A 21,340-nucleotide genomic window follows, 5' to 3' on the forward strand; every position below is an offset into this window, starting at 1 on the left:
TTGATTGTCTGTTTTATTAATGTGCATAACAGTGACTTTTCAACTAAAAGTAAATCAATTTTACTTTTGTGTAGCCAATTATGTAAGATTTAGGATCTAAACAAGATCTAAAAAAAAAAATCTTAATCCCAGCAAAAATCCGAATTGAGACGTTATAAACGCCCTTAATAATAAAACACAATTGTTATTAACAGCAGTATGTTCCTGTGGCTTTTAAAGTTTTTTTTATTTTAATTTATTAAACCATACAAAATGTCAAATCATCAAGGCAATATATATAAACATGGAAACAACAAAACAAAGAAGACGAAAAGATACACAGATACAAATGTGTTGCGTTTTTAGAGCTTGTAATATATCAGTAATCACATAAAAAACAGCAGAACCGTTTTCGAATCGGTTCTTTGAAAAGATCTGCTCGAAAGAACCGAATCGCGGAAATGAGCCAGACTTCCCATCACTGGCCATCCCTCTTATGATTACCCCGAAGCCACGCCCCCTCCCGCCTGTACGTAATTCACGCCTCATGAATAATCATACCCTTCCCTCACTCGAGCTGCTTGTTGCGTTCACGGCAGAGGCGCGTGAGCGTGGTGGGAAATGCGAGCAAGATGGCGGCGTTGAAGGAGGAGCAGTGCTACGGACTGTCCTGTGGAAGAGTGAGCAATGGCAGCAACATCTCCGTCTATCACGTCAAGCTGACTGACAGCGCGCTGCGAGCATTTGAAGACTACCAGAGCAACAAGGTAAGACGCGCGTCGACCGCAACGCGAGGCTGGATAAACATTGCTAACAGGCTAACAGTGAGCAGCAGGCGACAGTTATTTCCCTGCCTGACAGCAAATCACCCTCTCAGCTGAACAAATTCCCCTTAAAGCGACCAGGAACTTTGGTGTAGCGAACCTATCCCTGTCATTTGCTGTCGTTACCTTCCTTATTAACTAAGCACTTCATACACTAACAAAACCATTAATTAAACCTACAGCAGGTAATTAAAAAATATATATAACTTATGTGTTGGTCTGGTGGCGGACAGTCTAGTTTGGGTTAAAGCAACTGGGTTCACAGGTTCTTGGAGAACCTGGAAATGCCTGAGAATTGTAGGATTGCGATTTACAGGTCTGGGAAAGTCATGGAAATTCCAATAATGAATAGACATTTTTTTTCTAGTTATGTTGGCTCTCAACCAGGGGCCCAGAAAGGGACCACAAGATTACTTAATTGCTAAGTTAAAGATCATGAAAAGGGAATCCAAAAGGTTGAGAACCACTGATTTAAACTTTTTTTTTTTTTTTTTTTTGGCCCTTTTTAATGTTTCAATAATGCAATATTAAATGTAACTTAATATGAAATGTACTTTTTCAGACATACATACATGCATATATAATCAGTCTTCATATTTTATTTTAGTTCATTAGTCAATTTTCTAATAAAATGGACATTTGTCACAGTGGAATTAAACCCATTAATTATAATTTTTTAAATTTGATTTGTTTTTAATATGTGTATTGGCCATTTTTACAAGCCAACAAGCTTATCTACTAAAAAAAAAAGATAAAGTAATGCAAGGCAGTCAGGGTTTAACTGAACGTATGACGTTGCATTGATAACATTTGTTTGTTGAATATAAAAGTCCTAAAGTTTAAACCAGAAACGAGTGCTTAATGTAAGCTGTAGAAGTTTGGATAAGATATGAAAGATGCTGTTTTCAGCCTATGAGCCCGGACCAATCGTTTCTCTTTTAAACCAGCCCTGCTTCTAATTTGTATTCAGCAGTTTTAAGTGTAATTTGAACCCACCAGTTTTAGTTGGACGCTGTTTTCCACATTGCAAAGCAGTGAATCTGTGTCTTTGAGATTGTGAGTTGTTAATGCCATTGGAATCTATCATGATGAGTGTAAACATGGCTGCCACATCTTCAAGAAGCCCAGTTGAGTGTCCACTGATCTGAAAAGCAAATATGGCATATTGAATGGCACCTTTTGGATGAAAGGATCGTGAACTGTTGCAGATACAACAGGTTGGTCAGGTGGATGATATTTGTTAATAACATGCATTGATTTGTCCGCGCTGTTTCAGATCTAAGGAAGACCCTCGTGTTGCGCGGTTCATGTTTGGTGGAATAAAGCAAATGCAACTCGATCCAAAATTCAACAAAGGCCAAGACTCTCCGTATTCAAACTAGAGTGGAAGTTGAGTCACACTTCTGATGTCAGAAAAAAGGGATTGTAGGAATAAAATTACAACTTTCGGCCTACACCCAAGCTGTTTGTAACAGTTGGATAAAACAGTGAATGTCAGCTTATCTAAGTCTGGTTTAAGTGTTCTCTTATGCAGTGATTAATATGGCGTATTCTTTAGATGTGATATGTGGAACTCAAGTCGACTGGCTACATGTGACACTGTGAGGGAGGCTGGAGCTTTGCTGGAGTATTTTTAGCTTTCAAGCAGAGTGCATAAATGCTACTTGTAAGTTTAGAGTAGGATAGTCTTCATTTGGTATATTTGCATATGTACTTTAGCTTTTATTGCTTAGGGCATTTTGGTTGCTCATGAGAAATTTGTCTAGATGGTCATTTTATTTTTTCTGATTTGTTTTTTGCCATTTTATTTTATAGCTATCACACATTTAAATGTGTTCGACTCAACTGTCCTCTGAAGAGCTTGTTGATTTGAAATGTTGCAATGTTCTTAAAAGTAGTTTAATGCATCTGTTAAATCCTTCGTCTCGTGTTTTGAAACATGTTGGCTACTTATGTGACGGGTGTTGTGTAACGTGCACATACTTTGACGTTGTATTTAAGTACTTACTGGATTTCACAAACTGTGAATCCTATCTGCTAATTGACAGCATAACCTTTTTCAAATGGACTGTTATGAATAATATATTTTTAAAAAATTAAGGTAATGTGAACCTCTAAATGTGTAGCCTTAAATAATTAATAATTCAAGTTATTGTTCTGTTGTTTACAGCATATACAAATTGTGGATAGAGCTGGTAAGTCCCGCCCATCCGTAAAACCCCACTGGACCTCTAGGTTGAAAAATCGTCAATGCAAGTGAATGGGAGAAAATAATTATTTTCTGGTCCCGTTTGAATTGTGCCATGAATGTGAACATATGTTGTCTGTGAATTTTTTATATAATTTTTCATGTTACGAGTTTGACAGTATATGGTATGATTCTTCAGCTAGCAGTTGTGGAAAAGACATAACGAGAAAGACTACATGTCGCCTATGTGACGTCACCCCATAAAGATGACTTACCCGTGGTTTTCACTAACCTCAACGATTTTGTCCTCTGAAAGAAGTCGGTGAAGTGCACCAAAGACACAGCCATGTTTAGCGGGATCCGTGAGCTAGTGTCCGTGTGCGAGTGGTGTTGACGTTTCAAACGCGTCGAAAGCAGCGAAGAGTTGTAGTCCACAAAGTGCTCTCACACAAAGTCTAACCGTATCAAACTTCTACCCGCTAAATTGTAGCATTCTTTACACGAAAAGTTATATTAAAAATTCACAGACAACATATGTTCACATTCATGGCACAACGGGACCAGAAAATAATGATTTTCTCCCATTCACTTGCATTGACGATTTTTCAACCTAAAGGTCTAGTGGGGTTAGCGGAAGGGGCGGGACCAGCTCTATACGTAATGCGTAACTTTTTGTGTGTGTGTATGTGTATCATTAATGCGTAGTTTTGAGGTGTGTGTGACATGCAAAAAACACATGCTGCAGACAAGCTTGGAACGGTCACTGATAGACCGATCAGTGTATAACATCAAAGTACCGCAAGAAATACGCAGCACCGCTTTGTCAAACACACCTAATGTTTTCAAGCCATGCAATGGATTAGGTGGGCTAGCCGTTCATTTTGAAACATAATTAACAGGTTCCAAAAAAAAACACTCCAAACAAGTGATTTTACTGAACATAAGAACTACTTGTGTAAACGCCACAATAAAACTACATAGAATAAACAAGTAATAAGATCCTGGTTGATGAGTGATGCTCTTCCAGCTCTGTTTCAGCTGTGCGCTCCTATTCTATGGCGCGTGGTAAATCAAGACTGACGGTGGCACTTTTTCATAAACATACTTGGTATAGTTTGGACTTTAACTAAAACAAATTTGCTAGACCTTTTCAGTGATATATGACTCTGTTATGTACTGTGATTTTACAGATCACATTTTCATGTAAAGCAGTTATGTTTTCACGCTATGAAATAGAGCACTTCTAATATGTCAGCAAATTTAAAAGGACTTGTTACGTGATTCCCTATATTGTAAAGCCAAGCTTCTAAGCTTTAAAGGGGTCATCGGATGCCCATTTTCCACAAGTTGGTGTGATTCTTTAGGGTCTTCATGTAAAGTTTGTAGCATACATTGGTTAAAATTCCTCAATGGTTGTGTAAAACGGCTCCCTTTTTACCTCCTCAAAAACAGCTCTGTTCACAGCGACTCTTTTCGGTGCATGTCTCTTTAAATGATAATGAGCAACTGCTCACCCCACCCCTTTCTTCCATGGGGGGTGTCACACAAGACATAATCTGCCTTGGCAACCTGCCTTGGTGAACAGTATACAAAAGTCTGAGGGCGGATATATGCTAATACGGGACAGTCCTTCAGTGGTCGTGGGCGAAGCATGAGCAATATTACATCATATTGCTCAGAAAATCTAAATGGCTTGATTGAGATTTAGACTTTTTCAGGATTAAAAAAGGAGTGAATGCATTTTTTTTTTCATTGTATGGTGGTTGTCCACACACTGCAAAGACACATTTATATGCCAACACCATATAAAAGTGAATTTTGCATCCGATGACCCCTTTAAAATTACGCCTATTTTGTGCAGGTTAAGCAATGATACCAAGTTAAGTACCCTGATAACTTAGTAGCACCCCCGCTTCGGATTCAGAGGTTACGGTTAACAATTAATTGATAGTTAATTTAAACAATTGTTTATTGGAATTTATAGGAATCTATTTGTGTATATAAATGTATATAGATTATTATTTTATTCAGACATTTATATGAATATTTAATATCAGTGCATCTTTAGTGAAAATCATAATTTTGACCTCTTAAGCCCAGGACACACCAAGCCGGCGTCAAATAACTCGAATAAGTCGCCTCTCATCAGCTGCGTCTCGGTCAAAAATCTGCGCTTGAACACACCAAAGGGACTGGAGGTGATTCTCAACTAGAACATGCGTTCTGTGCCTTTTGTCTTTGTCATATAAATATCTGTCTATCAGCTGGTATCAATATGTTTTTGTCATTTTTAATATCAATCATGCTGATTACTCTTCATTCCAGTTGGGTTATTGTATTATGAAAATTGTCTGCATTTGAATTCTCGCTTTCATCACTTTTATTCTCGTGCACTGACTCGTTCACTAAGCTGAACAGCCAATCAGAGTTCTCTCACCGACGGCCTAACGCAGATTCAGCATACTGAATCGTCCCAACAAAAAAAACAATGGCGTCTGACAAGAGCCGAAAAAAATAAGCCAACCAATGCTCAAAAACGGCATTGCCCGACGGCCAACCTTCGGCTTGGTGTGTCCCGGCTTTTAGAAAAGTAATAGCTCATGTGTCCTCATTAAGTTACATGATTTGAGATCTCGTTCATGTCTAGCACAGGAAACTTTGCTTAAAGGGGTCCTATTATGCCCTTTTATAAAGTTTGTAGTTTTGTTTTTGGGGTGTACTAGAATGTTTTCATGCTTGATTGTTCAAAAAACGTATTTTTATTTTTTACATTTAACATTATTACTGTTCCTCTCTCCCAGTCTGGCTCGAACACTCCGATTTCGATGAAGCCCCTCCTTCGGAAATACAAAATGTGCTGTGATCGGTTAGCTGGCCCAGTGTGTTGTGATTGGCAACACTTAGCGCGTGTTCGGGAAATGTCACGCTCCTCCATAACTGCAAGTTCTTCTCTAGTGTAAATATTATGTATGATACAATTTCAAACCAATTCGAGCCAGATTCAGACCCTGACAATGTTAATGAACAGGAGGATCATGCAGAACTGATTTCATGCACACAACATGCAAGCATGGATTTCACATGTTGTTTCAGAGTGGTATGTTTTTGTAATGTTCTTATACATTATAGATGCGATTTTATCCACCATTTAATCGTGATATTTGTCGGAAAACTAAGGTGATCCAAACCGTAAAGGATCAAAAAATCTTTTTTTATGCTCAAACAGCAACATTTCCACTTTTTCAACTTTAGTTTAGTGTAAAGCATAATAGGACCCCTTTAATTCAGACAAATTCTGATCGCAAGGAACCATTTTTCGCACCTGCCAGTGATGGCCAGATTGCATCACGTGTGCATCTTAGTTACCTGTGGAAAAAAGTAGTTTGTGTCTGTCGCATCTTATCAATACTGTATAAGGATAAGAGCTGGGCCTACCTCTTTAGTTCTTGATGCTTGGAGAGAAAAACAGTGATAATCAGAATGACTTGGCTCTGCAAATAAATGGGTCAGCCATTTTACAGGGGCCGCCCTGGCCTGTTGTTTGAATGTCAATAGGGAAATGTGTTGTGGCATCTTTAACTTCATCACACTGTTGCTTTTTCTGTTTGTTGTAACTGAAAAATAGTTTTCAAAATCTCTTTAAAATGATAGTTCACATGAAAATGTAAGGATGTCATAAGGGTTTGGATGACATGAGAGGGACACAGAGCTTAAATTTTCATGTGAACGGTCACTAAGTTATGTCGTCATTGGTGATCTGGCGATCATCATTTTTCATGGCCAATTCCGATTTTACAAGCAAATTGTCCGATACCAGTTGCCAACAAATTTCTTTAAGCAAATTTCTTTTGGCGCGGTCTTCAGCGTGTCCCATCTCTGGCCTGTGTTAACGTCCTGTTTACAGACTTTGCAATCATTTCAAATGATCGAAATATTACAATGCAATTTGTCCGGAGTAGAAAAGCTTTTTGAAAACGCTCTCCAAAGTGGATACAGTTGAAAACGCTGTTTTCACATGTTAGTGTGGACTGTGAAAACGAAGGTATTTGAAAACGATGGCATGTTTAGTCATGTGACGCATATTGTACCAATAGATATTCATGTTTATACTGGTATTGTGCCTGTTGTGTGCTATTCACTTTCACACAGTTGCTAAAATGTTACTTTGCACACACATATCACAGTCCTGCAAAGATGACAGAAAATGTACTCTCATTTGCTGTCCTCCGGCAATACATGAGCAGTTGTTTTAGAACATATGGTTACTGAGTGCGACCTGGACGCATCAGTGAATGGTGAGATGTTTTGCTAAATAAAATGATCCTGCCAACATTAAACTTGATTTATCTTTCCATCTGTATATCAGTAAGCTTTTGTGAGGGTTAACGCATGTGCAGTAAGTTTCAGTGTAGATGAGAAACTTGTGGAAAACGCCTGAAAATGCTAGTGTGGACGGAGTATCCGGATTAATGTAGATGTAGCCTAAGTCAATTCTTTAGTATGTAAATATATAAACTAGTGGATGCACCAATTATTTTATTTTTTTACCAAAACTAAGTTGAAAACTAAGTCATAGTCAACCAGTCATAGTTAAGTTCTTCGGCAACAAGCCGAACACTAGTATTTCAGTTGAACTGCATGAAATACACACTGAAACTCAACAGCAGAGAAATGTTTAGTTTCTTTTTCGGATTAAGTAGTTATCAAGGGCCGAAACCATTGACATCAATATTTTGGCCCACCAAAACTATTTTAGCCAAAATATTCGGCCGAATATTTTCAGTCGCTTAAATTCCGGTGCATAGTATAAACTATGATTTTATTTACAAGGTGTTCAGATTAGTCCCTTTGGTATCAAATTGACATGTTGATGGTGAAGAAAAAATCAAATTGGACTCGATTTGCCATCAAAAGGAAGTTGGAGCCTTGGCACAGAGTCTTAAGGTGTCAATAGTTGAAGTAATTCAGAGGTTGTTCTTGGATCGTGTGAATTTCTACATTACGTTCCTGTAGAGATGTCTTCGGTCAGGAGCCTGCAGTAACCGTCATTAAAGTGACATAATGATCTTGAGAATGTTTATCTACTCCTTCATGGATAAACTACATTACATGGTGGGTGTTTTGCTTCTGCATTTGGTGTCCGGTGTTATCGACCAACGTAATGGCTTAAGTGACACTGGAGGGGAAGCACAAACAGCAGAGTCTTTACTTTCCTCTTAGTTTGCACTTTTTTTTGCAGTTCCACAGGTGACTGCCATCGATTTGTTGTCTCTCAAGCGATAGCCTTATCTGACTGGTTCCAAGCCTGGTGCTTAAACGAGTTCACAGGTAGTTTAAAAGGAATAGTTCACCCCCAAAATTAAATTACTCACCCTCATGTTGAATGACTTTATTTCTTTTGTTGAACACAGAGAAACATGTTTATCAAATTATCTGACTTTTAAGCACTATTACTAGTAGCTTATTAGCTAACTAATTTTTTTCAGTATAGTGTAACTATTATTTTTCTTTAAAAAATCTTTATAAATGTAACCTTTCCAGTAATGAGAATGTCTGACAGATGGCTTTGGGAAATCTGAATCATTTCATTTAATCAGTTTTAGTGAATCACTGTTCGGATAACTCATTTTAATTGGGTAGTCCAAACATAGATTTTCTGATTCATTCCTCGGTAGAGTTCACTAAAGTCTCCTTGTGTCATTGTATTTTCTTCATCGCATCATTGTTAAATACTGCTGTTTATTCATATTTTTGGTTCAATGTTTTGAGTTTGCTCATCCTAATAAAGATTGTTTTTTCTAGTAGTAGTAGTATAATGTATTTATAATGACATGTGGCCAAGATGTCATTCTAATAACATGAATTCAGACCAAGCCAGTTTAGTTTTGTCCATTGATGAGCCATTCTTCACAGCATTAATCGCAAACCTTGTTGCTCAACCTGACTGCAGTATGATGGACTGGATTCACGTGGAGGTCAGCCACTGTGTCATGGATATTTAAGGAATGCTGATTCTACATTTTTCAATGCTGAAACTAGGGCCTGGGAAACCAAAATTAGTGCCAAATATGACTCTGAAATGTCAGGCTGTCATGAGACCACTGCACTTTGCACTTCTTTTTTTTAATGCTGTTAAACCATTTCACTCCTCACTATGATTTAATTTGCATATTGTGGATTAAAGGTCATATTTCAAACCTGAAAATAGATCATGCTCATTAAAAACAAGTTTTTCATTAATTTTGCTGTTATGAGTCCTGGTGTCCTTGCTGAATCACTTCCACAGCTTTGGGATGCTTGAAACTGATGATTATTTTGTTATGGGGACTGGTATTATAAATCTAGATCAAATAAATATATCTGAGGTAAAAATATAGAAATCTAATTTATCAATATGCTTCTGCTTACTACACAGCTATTATTATACCGGTCAACAAATCACTTATGAGTCATGTTCGAGGTCAAAATGTCCATATCTGTGCATATCTAGCGTTGTCCGAAATTGGTGCCGGTGCTCCGCCTAGATCCGTGTTGTGTGATCCGCTGGGGTTCCGACTGTGAGTGTTGGTCCGGAGCCATCCTCTGTCCCAAGGTTAGCTCTGTGGAACGTTCTGGGCTCGTGTCCCAGTGAATAGTGACATGTCAGCAGCCCATTCAAATGAACAGGCTGAGGGTTGCACTCTTTTTAGGGCTGTCGAGAGAGACCGACTCGGGTTGTTGCCTGTATTTATAACGCTTTTGAGATCTGATCGTCATGTTTATCTCTTAAATGTATTTCAATTGATCAAGGAACTAACAGGCGTGGACAATAAGGATTTTTTTCTGTAGTTCAGACGTTCAGTATTCAGCCTTTTCCCTGACCCCATATTTTATTACAATAAAAAAATATTGCAAAAATAGTTTAATCAAAAAATATGACTGATTTTCTGAAAATGTATCATTTTAAAAAAAATATTTGTGAATAATTTGTATAGACTCCATATTAATTTTTTGGCCTGCCATCAACTGACCTGAAATACTTTTACTCTGACCCCAGGCCATCAGATCATCCTTATTGTTGAGCCCTAATGTAATAAACTCTTCAGCCTTCACAACCAGGCCTAATCTGAATTGATGTATTATTACGTGCATACGACTCGACATTGTCCATATAGAATATACATTAAGCTAATTTTTCCTGTGTCCTGACTTCTATGAATGTACAGATGTCGGTAATTACTATCGCATTGGATTTTGCCATACACCGCCTGTGCCTGCAGTGTAATGTCTTCATTACACGTGCATCTCAGTCACAGATGGAATCAAAAGGATGATTTATTCATTTCCTGATGTGACCCAGAACCCCATGGACCGAGCACAGCGCTTCAATGCATTTGTACAATTTGCCAAACTAGATGAACTGAGCCATGATGACATGCTACTGCAGTCTCACGATTTGAGCTCGGAATGTTTGAGATCGTGACCAGTTTTACGTCTGTACATTGTCAATATTATAAATGTTTTTAGAAAGCCAGATTTGGATGAGTTTGCATTACCTGCTTTGTGACTTCGGCTACCCAAGTCGTCATGTTGACTCTTGGATATTCTCGCAGGGGTGAAAAGCTTAAGATGAACTGTACAAACACTGATTATACGTTCAGCTGGTGTGAAGGCGTGATACTTAGTAGTTACAAAAAAAATTTCATCCATTGACCTGCATTATGATTAATCGTTTGGCCCTTGTATGAACTGTTGCTCAATGGTCCAGTCTACCTTTCAGGTCAACTACTGTCGAGAAAACTAAACCTTTTGAGCAAACACTAAACCCTGATTATCAGTGGTAGTGATGATAGATTAACAAACGCAAATAAATGTGAAAAATGGGTGGAATCTGATTGGCTGCCTGATTTTGTCATTATAACAAGGCTAACATCTTTACTATCACTCCAAAACACCTAGTTCTCTTTACTGGTATAATCTTTTAGTTTCCCTTTTTTCTCCAGAACAACGGTATTATCTGAGGAAGGAAGTGCGACATGTCTTGTTTACACTCAGTGGTTTGAGAAATGCTTCCTTCCGAGAAACGAGCCCACAGTGACTGGTGCGACTAACCAGACAAGATGTTCTCAGACTCCTATGTCGCGCTTTTTGCGGACTTCGATCTGAATCGCCCAGCCAGACGTTTCCAGCTCATCTACCTCGCTAATTAGCACCAAAGCACCTTGTTTGAGATTCAGCCATTTGATTGGCTGATTGAATGGACCAGAACAATTGGCCTTTTCCAGCTCCAGCATTAACGTTATAAGTGCTCGCGTTCAGATTGTTTTGTCAGCCTCAGATGAATCTAGTGTGTTTACTGAAATTGCTTTGTTGATGAATACTTGTCTATAAAAGATGCGTTATTTAGTATGAAGTGGGTCGTAGGTGGCATGATTGCTTTAGACAATGATGGCCGGAGCTGAACCCTTCATATTCAAGTTGTCTGCGCTACTCAAGGCCATGTAGCCGATGTAGTTCGCTCCACTACGCAATTACTCCAGAACGCTCTATATAAATGTCATAAACAACTAGCCTTTACTGAGTGCCATGGGTTTGATCTGATGACATTGTGGGTATTTTCTTTTTTCTTTTCATTTTCTTGGCACATGCTCCAGTCTTTGAGTGCCTGCTGAAACTCTGCTCTTGCCTGGGCTAAAGCTCTTTATATTGGGAAACAAACCACATGGCTCAAACGAGGAATTACTTGTAAAGCGTCTTCTTATTGCACTTGCACGTCCTGTATTTGAAATCTGAAATACCAGACGTGGTTTCGGGAGTGTATTATGGAGCACTTTGTAGAGCTTTTCTAGTGTTGATCAAACAGTCTGCATGTTTATTGGTGTTTGATTCCTTCTTGAAGTATCTGAGAGCATCTTGTAAATTTAAACTCTGCTTTGAGTAATGGAAATGCCAGTGCTTGTCAGCTTAAAATGCATAAAACATATCTGGTTATGATTCCTCATTTTTATAATTTCAAAACCATGCGCCATCAGCATAAAACAATAAAATATGTATATTTTATTACTATAAATGTATATGTATGTGGTATATAAATAATGTGATCACAATATAATTATTTACATACGCACACTTTATAATTATATATTTGACTTTGATTTCTCATATGAATAATTTATCTTGTTTGTTTTGCAGGGCCTGACTGCTAAACCACTAATAGGATTCACAGGAAACCAAGGGGTGAGTATGCACAATGTTCGACCTTTTGTTTGGGGCCATAAACCACTTGAAACATTGATTGTCATGTTCCATCATGGAGCCACAGACCTTGTGTGAACCTGGGATTCTCCCCAGTTCATGTGAAGTGTCCTGGTTGTGTAGGTAATACGGAAGCAGTGAGACTTTGACTGTGTAGCTGGAAGTCATCACATTGCAGAAATCGCAGAAACCACAGTATCCTCTGCTGACTGTTGCAAAATCAGCGGTGAATCCATGCTAAGTCATAGAAAGCCATTGGTGTAGATCTCCGACTCTTCAAAACTGACAGTGGTCGGGACTCATTTTCTCAGACATACTGTACAGGAAGTGGTTGACGACAAATGAATCCCCCTCTTCTGTTATCAAAACCCACTACGTGATTTTTGTATGCCTGGTTTTGTTTTTTTCATGCGCTCTAGCTCAACCCAGACCTGACAGCAAATGGCCCAGTAAATGTTCATGTTGCTGTTATCTACACATGTTGAAGAATGTGGTTTGTCTGCCTCGCACTGATTTCAGAAGGCATGAAATCAAAATTGACCCCTATTTACTTTTTTAGTGCACGTTACTAGTCTTGTGGTGAACTATTCATCTGTGCTGATCAAGTTGATTCACTAATTTTTTTTGTTATCTTTGATCAAAATCTGAAAATGTACTTCCCCTCTAGAATGGCCTTTCTTGTCATGAGCTGAATGGAACGCCCTCTTTTCTAGATCAATCAATTCCCAGCAGGAAAAGACAAACCACGCCCTCTATTTTTTTCATTTAAAATTCAGTTTCACTCAGAAAAATGACACAGTACTGAAGTAAAGTTGGTCGCAACGTCTGGATCACGGTGACTTTAAACTGAAATAGTCTTATGTAAACATGCAGAAACATGGCTGCTTCTCTCCTAATGCTAAAACTTGCAACAATTGGTGTTTAAGGCGTATGTTTCCCAGACATTTAGCCAATAAACTGACAAATTTACTCAACCTCATGTCTTTCGAAACCGATATTACTTTATTTCTTCAGTGGGACACACACGGAGAAGTTTAGTAGAATCTACAGGCTGCTTGTTTTCATAATTCTGGCCAATACCAAAAAAAATCAATATACATAACTTTTAAATACCAGAAAATTGGTGACCAATGATTATCGGAAATGTATTTTATTATTATTAAAATTAAAATAAATTTGTCGTTTTGTGTATTAAAATTATTGGCTTATTGACCAGGATTTTGGTGCATCACTACACATTACAGGAAACGCACCATAAAAATGTCATGATATCGCTAAGTTATTGGCCATTATTATTATGATTAATATATATTTAGTTTATTGTTATAAGACAATATAGACTTTGCAATATATCAGTTATTGTTTAACTTAAGTTCTTTAACGTTGTGTTTTGCACCATTGCTTTGGCAAAGTATCTGTCAAAATAGCTGAAATTGCAATATTGCTTCATCCCCTTCTCAAATGAAGGCTGTGTTGAGTCCCCTTTTAAAGTTCAGGTACAAGTCAATTCACAGACTTTTTTTTTTCTTTGTTCAATTTGCACACTGAACATGGGTTGGAGCTTTTAATTTTAAACTCAAGTGGCACCAGATAAACAGTTTTCTGCCATACCATGGTACGGTTTTATTACTGTCAGTTGTTAAAGATGCTTGCTATTCTGGGATGTGTAGTGGTTTGTCTATAAATCATCAGTAGGATTTCACTTCATGGTGTATCTATTTACTGACTCATCAGGAACTGCATGTTCACACTCCACCACGGTTCACTGCGTCACATGTGAGATAAGACTGCCTGTTTGCTTGTCGAATTAAAGCTGTATCAGAGCTTTTAGTGGCATAATATGAGCAGGCAGACAGCATGAGAAACCTTGAAATGCTATTTGGATGCAGCGAACCAGAAAGGATGGAGAGGCGGCCAGTCGCGCATGTTCCTCGACACAGTGTTTATCTCGCAGGCCCATGAGCCTTGCGTTGGTAACCAATTGGTTGGGTTGAAATTAGCAAAGGGCAGGTGCATCCATGAGCTTTACGTGGACAGCCTGGCCTTTCTGAATGAGCAAGGCAAAGTTCTTGTCCAGGAATGAGCAGCATCCTGTCAGAGGAGCAGAGGTGCCGCCACATGGCCGTAAGAAGAAGCTTTGTTCCTGGTTTGGAGCAGAGTTGAGACCTGGGGAAACTCCAGTAACGTCACGCTCTTTCACTGCTTGTGATGAGTTGATTCATAACCTTTTGGGAGATCCAAAAGGCTCAGTGGTTTGTACAGCATTTTGCAATGGTGAAGTGACCATAAGTCCAGAGAATTGATGGTTAAGAAATCCAGCAAGCATTAAATTGATCCAAAGTGACAGTAAAGATATTTATAATTTTACAAAAGATTTTTTTATATAATTGCTGCTCTTTTGAACTTTTCTCAGATATTAGGCTAAGCAGCACAGCTGTTTTCAACATTGATGATAAGAAATGTGTGGAATGAGAAAAGGATTTCTGAAGGATCATGTGACACTGAAGCCAGGAGTAATGATGCTGAAAATTCACAGGAATAAATTACTTTTTAAAGTATTACCATCTACAAGAACTTTTCAATAAGTTAATTGCACTGACTGTTAAAATTAGATTTTGTTCTTTTGAAGTGCATCATGTTTTTGGCCTATGACGCAAGCTCTTCCTTTGAGAGCCTTTCCTCTCTGTGAGTTTTTTTTTCTCAGTCAGTGACAGCGCATCTAGAAAGTGAGGTTTGCAGCTGCGTCATGTTTTCTGAATGAAGAAACTATGAATTGCAATTTGTATTTCTTAAAGCGTATTAAACTGCAACGTCTCAGCCAAGGCATATAATAAAACACAACAAAATAAAAGCCGTAACTGCTAATGTAAATCAACAGCTTTTATTGCGACACCACGGAGTGATTGTAAGTGGCAGCAGAGCTTATGGACCCACCGTCTTTGCTTGTTGAATATCTCATGTGGGAGTGTGAAAAATGGCGTGTGAGCCAGCGAAGTAAAGCGTTGAGCCGAGGGAGCACTCGGGCTGGTGGTGTGAGCCTCGGACACTGGCTGTTATTTGCAGTCGGCCACCGGCAGGCCACACACGGGTGAGGAACCCTGGGTAAACGGAGCCAGTGCTCAACGCATGTTGTCGGGTTACTGTTCACTGGGCCTCTGCGGGAAAAGGTTATAGAAAGTTATATTTTAACACTTAATGTATAGCGTAGTCTACATGGATACATTCACTATATTTGTTTTTATAGCCTTTATATTGTACATTGTGTGGAGGACAGCATTGGGCCGGAACTATTTAAATTTATACATTTTATACAAATATATTATACAAATACTTTATTTCTTTATTATTATATTTAATCCCCCCCCCCCCCATATTAAAGGTATGCTTTTGCTGAGTTTAAGGAGAATTCCTGCTGCGTGCACAATGTCAATGTGCTTGTGTATCTCTGTGGATGAGATCACAGTTCTCTTGTTGAATGAGAAATTAAAAAATAAAATATGAGTAGGAACAAGGCAGGTAGAGTTGCCACTCACACAAAGACGAATCTCAGGAAATTGCTGTGAAATGATTGGCCGTGCTCTCCAGCCGTGCATCTGTGCTTGACAGCTGCTGCTCTGATGATGGGTGTAATTTGGCTGAAGACACGTTTGTTTGCTGGCTTCTCAGGTGTGCTGCTGAAACACCTGTGTGACGGCTGCTGGAGCCGGGGGTTGGTCGGCATGGTTGCACATTAAGGAGATTACAGAAGGGCCCCTTAGGGCCACAAACCTCAGTTGTTTTAAAAGAGGTTAAGTGCAAATCTTATGGCTTATGGTTTCCCGAGCACAGCGTTGATGATTATTTTCATTATCGATAATACATTTTATCGATTAGTTGTTGCAGCCCTAATTCATTCATATTTATATTTTGTTTATTCATTTATTTTTGAAAATAGAACTTGAACCTTTTTATAGAAGTAGATCTGTGTAATCCATTTTGTACTAGGTCTAGCCAGCTGCTTTAAACAGGGTTTTCTCTCTCGTCTGTCTCAATGCTTATGTTGGCTGCTCTTCTCCTCTGTGTCAACAGAAAATCTCAATACCGCAGTCAGAGAATCCAAATGAGCTGCGAACGTTTACGTTCTACCTGTCCAACGTGGGGAAGGACAACCCCCAGGGCAGCTTCGACTGCATTCAGCAGTATATTACAAGGTAAGAAAGAAGAATAAACCACATCTTTTATTCAGACAGATTCATGCCGTCTCAAGGTAGTGTAACGATTTCCGATGTACAAGTACGTTTGTCTTTTTGAAAGGAGACACAAAACCATGAAAACAGTTGATTTGATTTCTTCAGACAACGTCAAAAAACTTGCATCCATGGCATCGTTACGAGCGCCATCTGTTCCTTTCTCTGTTCTCGCTACTGTTCAGTTCTGGATGAACACCAGAACAGAGAGAATAAATTGAATTTGGCCAATTGTCCAACCAAATGAGGAGGAAACTGGGAATGCATACTGTTGCTGCTGTTCATGTCCTCCCATGTTCACAATAAGATCAAAGGGTCAGCTGAAGTTCAGGCGTTACGTTGCGTGAGTTTCTCTTTCTACAACAAATCTACAACAAAAGGCTTTCGAAGCCATTTGTTGTTGATTTGTGTGAATGAACAGTTAGTCCAACTTTTCACCATCTTCAGCCAGTTGCACCACATAATTAGCTAATTTGTCAATTTAGCTGTAGCTTTTGTTCAATGAAAGTAAATGACAAAGACCTTGAATTCTGGATCACCCTTTTGGGGTTTGATCTTATCCGCTTGTTAAATCATGATGTAAGGAATGCTCATTCCAGGTCCAAGCCTCTACTCGTTTCACTTGAGAATACTATCTCAGAAGCTGTTTATGAGCACTATTTATTCATAATACACATTTAAGCTAAGCATTTAAAAACGTACGGTGTACACTACAGTCTCCGTGATCTCAGCGTCCCAGACATGATTTATAAAAGATGAATCACTGTCTGGCCATCTTGGATTTCATTATGAAGATAAAGGTTAGGATTATAATTTTTCGGTAGTATTACATCACATCGTGAGTGTATATTAGCTTCGTTTGTTGTTTTGGGGCGTGTGGTAGAGCGTTTGGAACCGGAAGCAGTGACGCGTGGTGTCAGACTTAAGCGGATGGTCTCAGCCTATATCTTCAACCACTAGATCACATGACTCCTGTGTCAAGTGCCAGTTTGGTATGGTTTGTTAGGTTGACTGAGTTTTTTTTTATTAAATATATTTTAAGTATACTTTTTTTTTACATTATTAAATTATAAATTCTATAATATCCCAAATTTTGGGTTCAGTAAGATTTTTGTTTTTGAAAGCCAAAGAAGCACCAAGGCTGCATTTTAGTAAAAAATACAGTAAAAACAGTAAGTTTGAAATTATTATAACTTTAATATATTAAATGTAATTTATTCCTATGATACAAAGCTGAATTTTCAGCATCCTTACTAACATTTCTTATGAATGTTAAAAATAGCTGCGCTGCCCGATTTTTATCCATTCATCTAAAATTATCTTATTTATTTTTGTCTTTTGATCAATTTAATGCATTCTTTTTGAATAAAGTATTAATTTCTTTTATTAAAAATCTTACTAACCACACACAGTAGTGTAGTTTTTCCATAATTTATGATACTTACAATTATTTTTATGCATATTGAATATTTTAACTGAGTTTTATATAATTTCATTAAATATTAACCCTAAAAAAAAAAAGCCCTAATCTAGTCAGCCCTACTAACATTGTCAGTGCACTATAAACCCTCTACATGAAGTTCTCTAAATTTATCTGTAGCATCAGCCATCATAGCATCGCTTTCGCAACAAATTCACTTGCTTCATCAAAACGTTTCAAGACCATTACTGTCAGACTTCTAGTTGTCTGCTGAGAATATGCATATTCAGTGACTTTAGCAGCTTATTTTTACAGGGCTTCCTTCCGACTACTTTCGAAAACCTGCCAACTTGCTGTTTTGCACAGGCATAGTGGGAAAACACTATGTGCCTTAACTGTGATCAGATGTTGCCAAGCTTTGGGCAAGCAGATCAAAGGCATTTGACAGGGTTTCAGGGTGGATGAGCTGTCCGTAAAGAACCTCTCTACAGGTGTTGCCCTTTAGAGGACGCCCATCCAACCACCTGGGCTGTAAATGAGCCATTGCAACACATTTGAAATGCATAACTGGTGAGAAGGTGGCGTAGTCGGTGCCATTTGGAGTGTCTGACAGGCTTGGTTTCTGTCCAGTGAAGGGAGCATACAACTGGACTGCCTCGGAGGGATCCAGGACAAAATCACGGTATGCGCCACTGACGACTCCTACCAGAAAGCCAGGCAAAGCATGGCTCAGGCCGAGGAGGAGACCCGCAGCCGTGGAGCCATCGTCATCAAGCCTGGCGGGAGATACGTGGGTAGGTTTGACGCATCTTGGGCCGCCACATTTGAATGTATGCGACTGTTCCTGTAAGGCTTGAGCGGAAGAACCTCGTTTTGGTCAAAATCCCATCTGTTTACACATGGTGCACACAGACAGGTGGAAGAGGGGGGTTGCGATCAGAGCCAGTTCGTCTCCACATGTCTGAAACTGCAGCCTGCTACATAATTAATGAAGCTGTTGGTTATTATTATTGCTCACTGAAAATGTTATATGGAGTACTCTGTAACTTGCACAATACTATCACTAGCTTAAGTCAAATGTGCCAGTGAAGTCAAATAAAAAATGTGCCCCCCTCAAATTGGAATAAATAATTACAGGGTCCCTGCGGGTCCTTAAACAGGGTTTCCGCGGGGCATTAAAAGTCATTAAATGAGTTTTGCGAAAATTAAGGCCTTAAAAAGCATTACATTTGAATCCTACAGGCATTAAAAATGTAGATATAGTTTTGAAGTATTTTATACTATCAATTTATTTTAATATAGCCTTCATAATGAATCATTTTTATTTGCTGTCACAAAATATGTACCTTAGTGTGATAAACACACGGAGCCAGTTTGGTAATTGCTTCCAGCTGGAGCAGAATTGCCATGATGCGGAGGTGACGCGGGCATTTTGTACAGCAGGAATAACAGGAATAAAACTAGACCAGAAAAATGGGAAAGTTTTATTTTCATCGTTTGGCTAGTTTTACATTATATGATCCTGGTCTTATTCATGCAAATGCTTTGAACCTGAACTTGGCTTGAACGAACAGTAACGCACGTTTTGTCGAGCATCCTCATAACATAAGAGCACTCTTAAGTTAAATAAAGTCTAAAATGAACGTGGAGAGTTGAGTGAATGAGGCGCGTGTGAGATATCTTGCAGCAGCGGCTGGTTTTAAAGGGACAGCAGCCACTAAATCTCTGGCATTAATGTTAATCAAAGAACAAAGGGAACAGAGAAAATCACTAATTGCTCTTGACTAAAGAACTTTTGTAGCTTTAAGGATTAGTCTATTTAATCTATTTATGCCGTGCAGACTGTTTGAGAACTTTATTCAATTTCTGTATATTGTTCTGTCAATGTTAGACAGGAAGGGCACAGGCAAATATGACATCTATTATGGGTTTATATGAGGATTGTTTGAAGTTCATCAATAGCTGTATTAGTCTCAGTGAGTCTCAGTGACCTTCATCCATAAAGATGCCATTAAACAAGTACTTTTTGTGCTTGTCGCTTTATAACATTACATTTGAACCACTGTAGTCACATGGACCATTTTAATGATGTCTTGATATACTTGAATACTTGCTCATTCAAGAGACTACCCTCTGTTCGTTTAACATAAAAAAATTTTTTGACCAACTCTTTTCCCTTTACTGTTCAGGTAAGCGTGTACAGATCCGGAAGCCGATAACGGGTTTGTCAGATGTGGCTCTGTCGCGGCGGCTCACGAGGCCGGTTATCATCTCCAGCAGTCAGAAAAAGAGCCCGCCCCGGCCGCTGAGGGAACGGCTAGTGCATTTACTGGCCCTCAAGCCCTACCGCAAACCCGAACTGCTGGTGCGGCTCACGAAAGAAGGCCTGTCTCCTCAGGACAAGGAGACACTGGACAGCCTCCTGCAACAGGTTCGTAACCAGCACTAGAAATACTAATTGATAGCTTTGTTACACGCAAAACACGATATCCATACTGCACGCTGTAAAAATAGTACAAGTAATATGCAAGTAGTTACTTTGTTTGACCCATTCTAAATCGTGTTTTTGAACTCTACTTGGACATAATGGCTCAACCTAGACACATTTGTCAAAACATAGACAGACTCAGGCCTGCATAAAGCCAAAGCATGTACAGTAATATACAGAGGCTGTCAGCACGCTGTTGTAGTGTTGTTTGTTTTTCTGCACTGGTGTTGAAATACAGCGCTTATTTTTAGAGAGCCAAAGACTTAAGCCTCTTGTTTCATTTTGCTGTGTTTTATTTATTTTTTTGTGTAGGTGGCTAACCTGAATAGTAAGGACAACACCTTCACATTGAAGGATTGTTTGTTTAAGGAAGTTCATAAGGACTGGCCTGGTTACACTGAGATGGACCAGCAGATTCTGAAGAGAATTCTTGCACGGTAAGCTTCAGTGACTTTCATATCCACACTGAATTATCTTTCATTTCTTCTTTGGGTTTTTTTTTTTTTTTTTTTTTTTGTGGGGGTGTTTCTCACTCGTGGTGCATTTATACATATACATTTTGCAGTAAAGTTTAAGGACTCTTTTCTTGATGATTTTATTATAAATTATATATTGTTATTACATGGTTTTATATCATTAAATTAAAGGGTAATTTAAATTAATCATCTCAATATTTGATGTTCTCAAAACAAGATGATACTTCGATAGTAGGTTTGTATGTCATTCACAATATACACACTTTTATGCAAAAATTGAGTATTCATTTTCTGCCATGTGCCAGTGTTTTGCATAAGCACGACAATATACTCCTTTCCATGTCATAACGCATTTCAACTGCAATACTGCTTGAAATTTTTTGCCTTTTCAGTAGTTGTACAGCTTTATTTACTCAAGGCTGGCCCGCAAGATTATCGTGACTTTACCTAGGATTGTCAGGGGAGAATTTGGCCCAAAATCAGCCCGATTATTTTGTAGTGTGTG

The 21,340-nt window shown here is 38.6% G+C and overlaps 1 protein-coding gene across 1 annotated transcript in view; it reads left to right on the top strand.

The window, feature by feature from the left end:
- Positions 1-535: 535 nt before the first annotated feature.
- Positions 536-21,340, top strand: part of ell (elongation factor RNA polymerase II) — a 28,249-nt gene continuing 7,444 nt past the window's right edge. Inside the window, exons 1-6 of the mRNA XM_079891565.1 lie at positions 536-746; positions 12,163-12,207; positions 16,294-16,415; positions 18,502-18,665; positions 20,061-20,302; positions 20,672-20,796. Coding sequence (XP_079747691.1) covers positions 612-746; positions 12,163-12,207; positions 16,294-16,415; positions 18,502-18,665; positions 20,061-20,302; positions 20,672-20,796 — 833 coding nt within the window. The 5' untranslated portion in view covers positions 536-611. The remainder of the gene's footprint in view (positions 747-12,162; positions 12,208-16,293; positions 16,416-18,501; positions 18,666-20,060; positions 20,303-20,671; positions 20,797-21,340) is intronic.

Source organism: Squalius cephalus (assembly GCF_949319135.1).
Source record: "Squalius cephalus genome assembly, chromosome: 13".
NCBI classification, from domain to species: Eukaryota; Metazoa; Chordata; class Actinopteri; order Cypriniformes; family Leuciscidae; genus Squalius; species Squalius cephalus.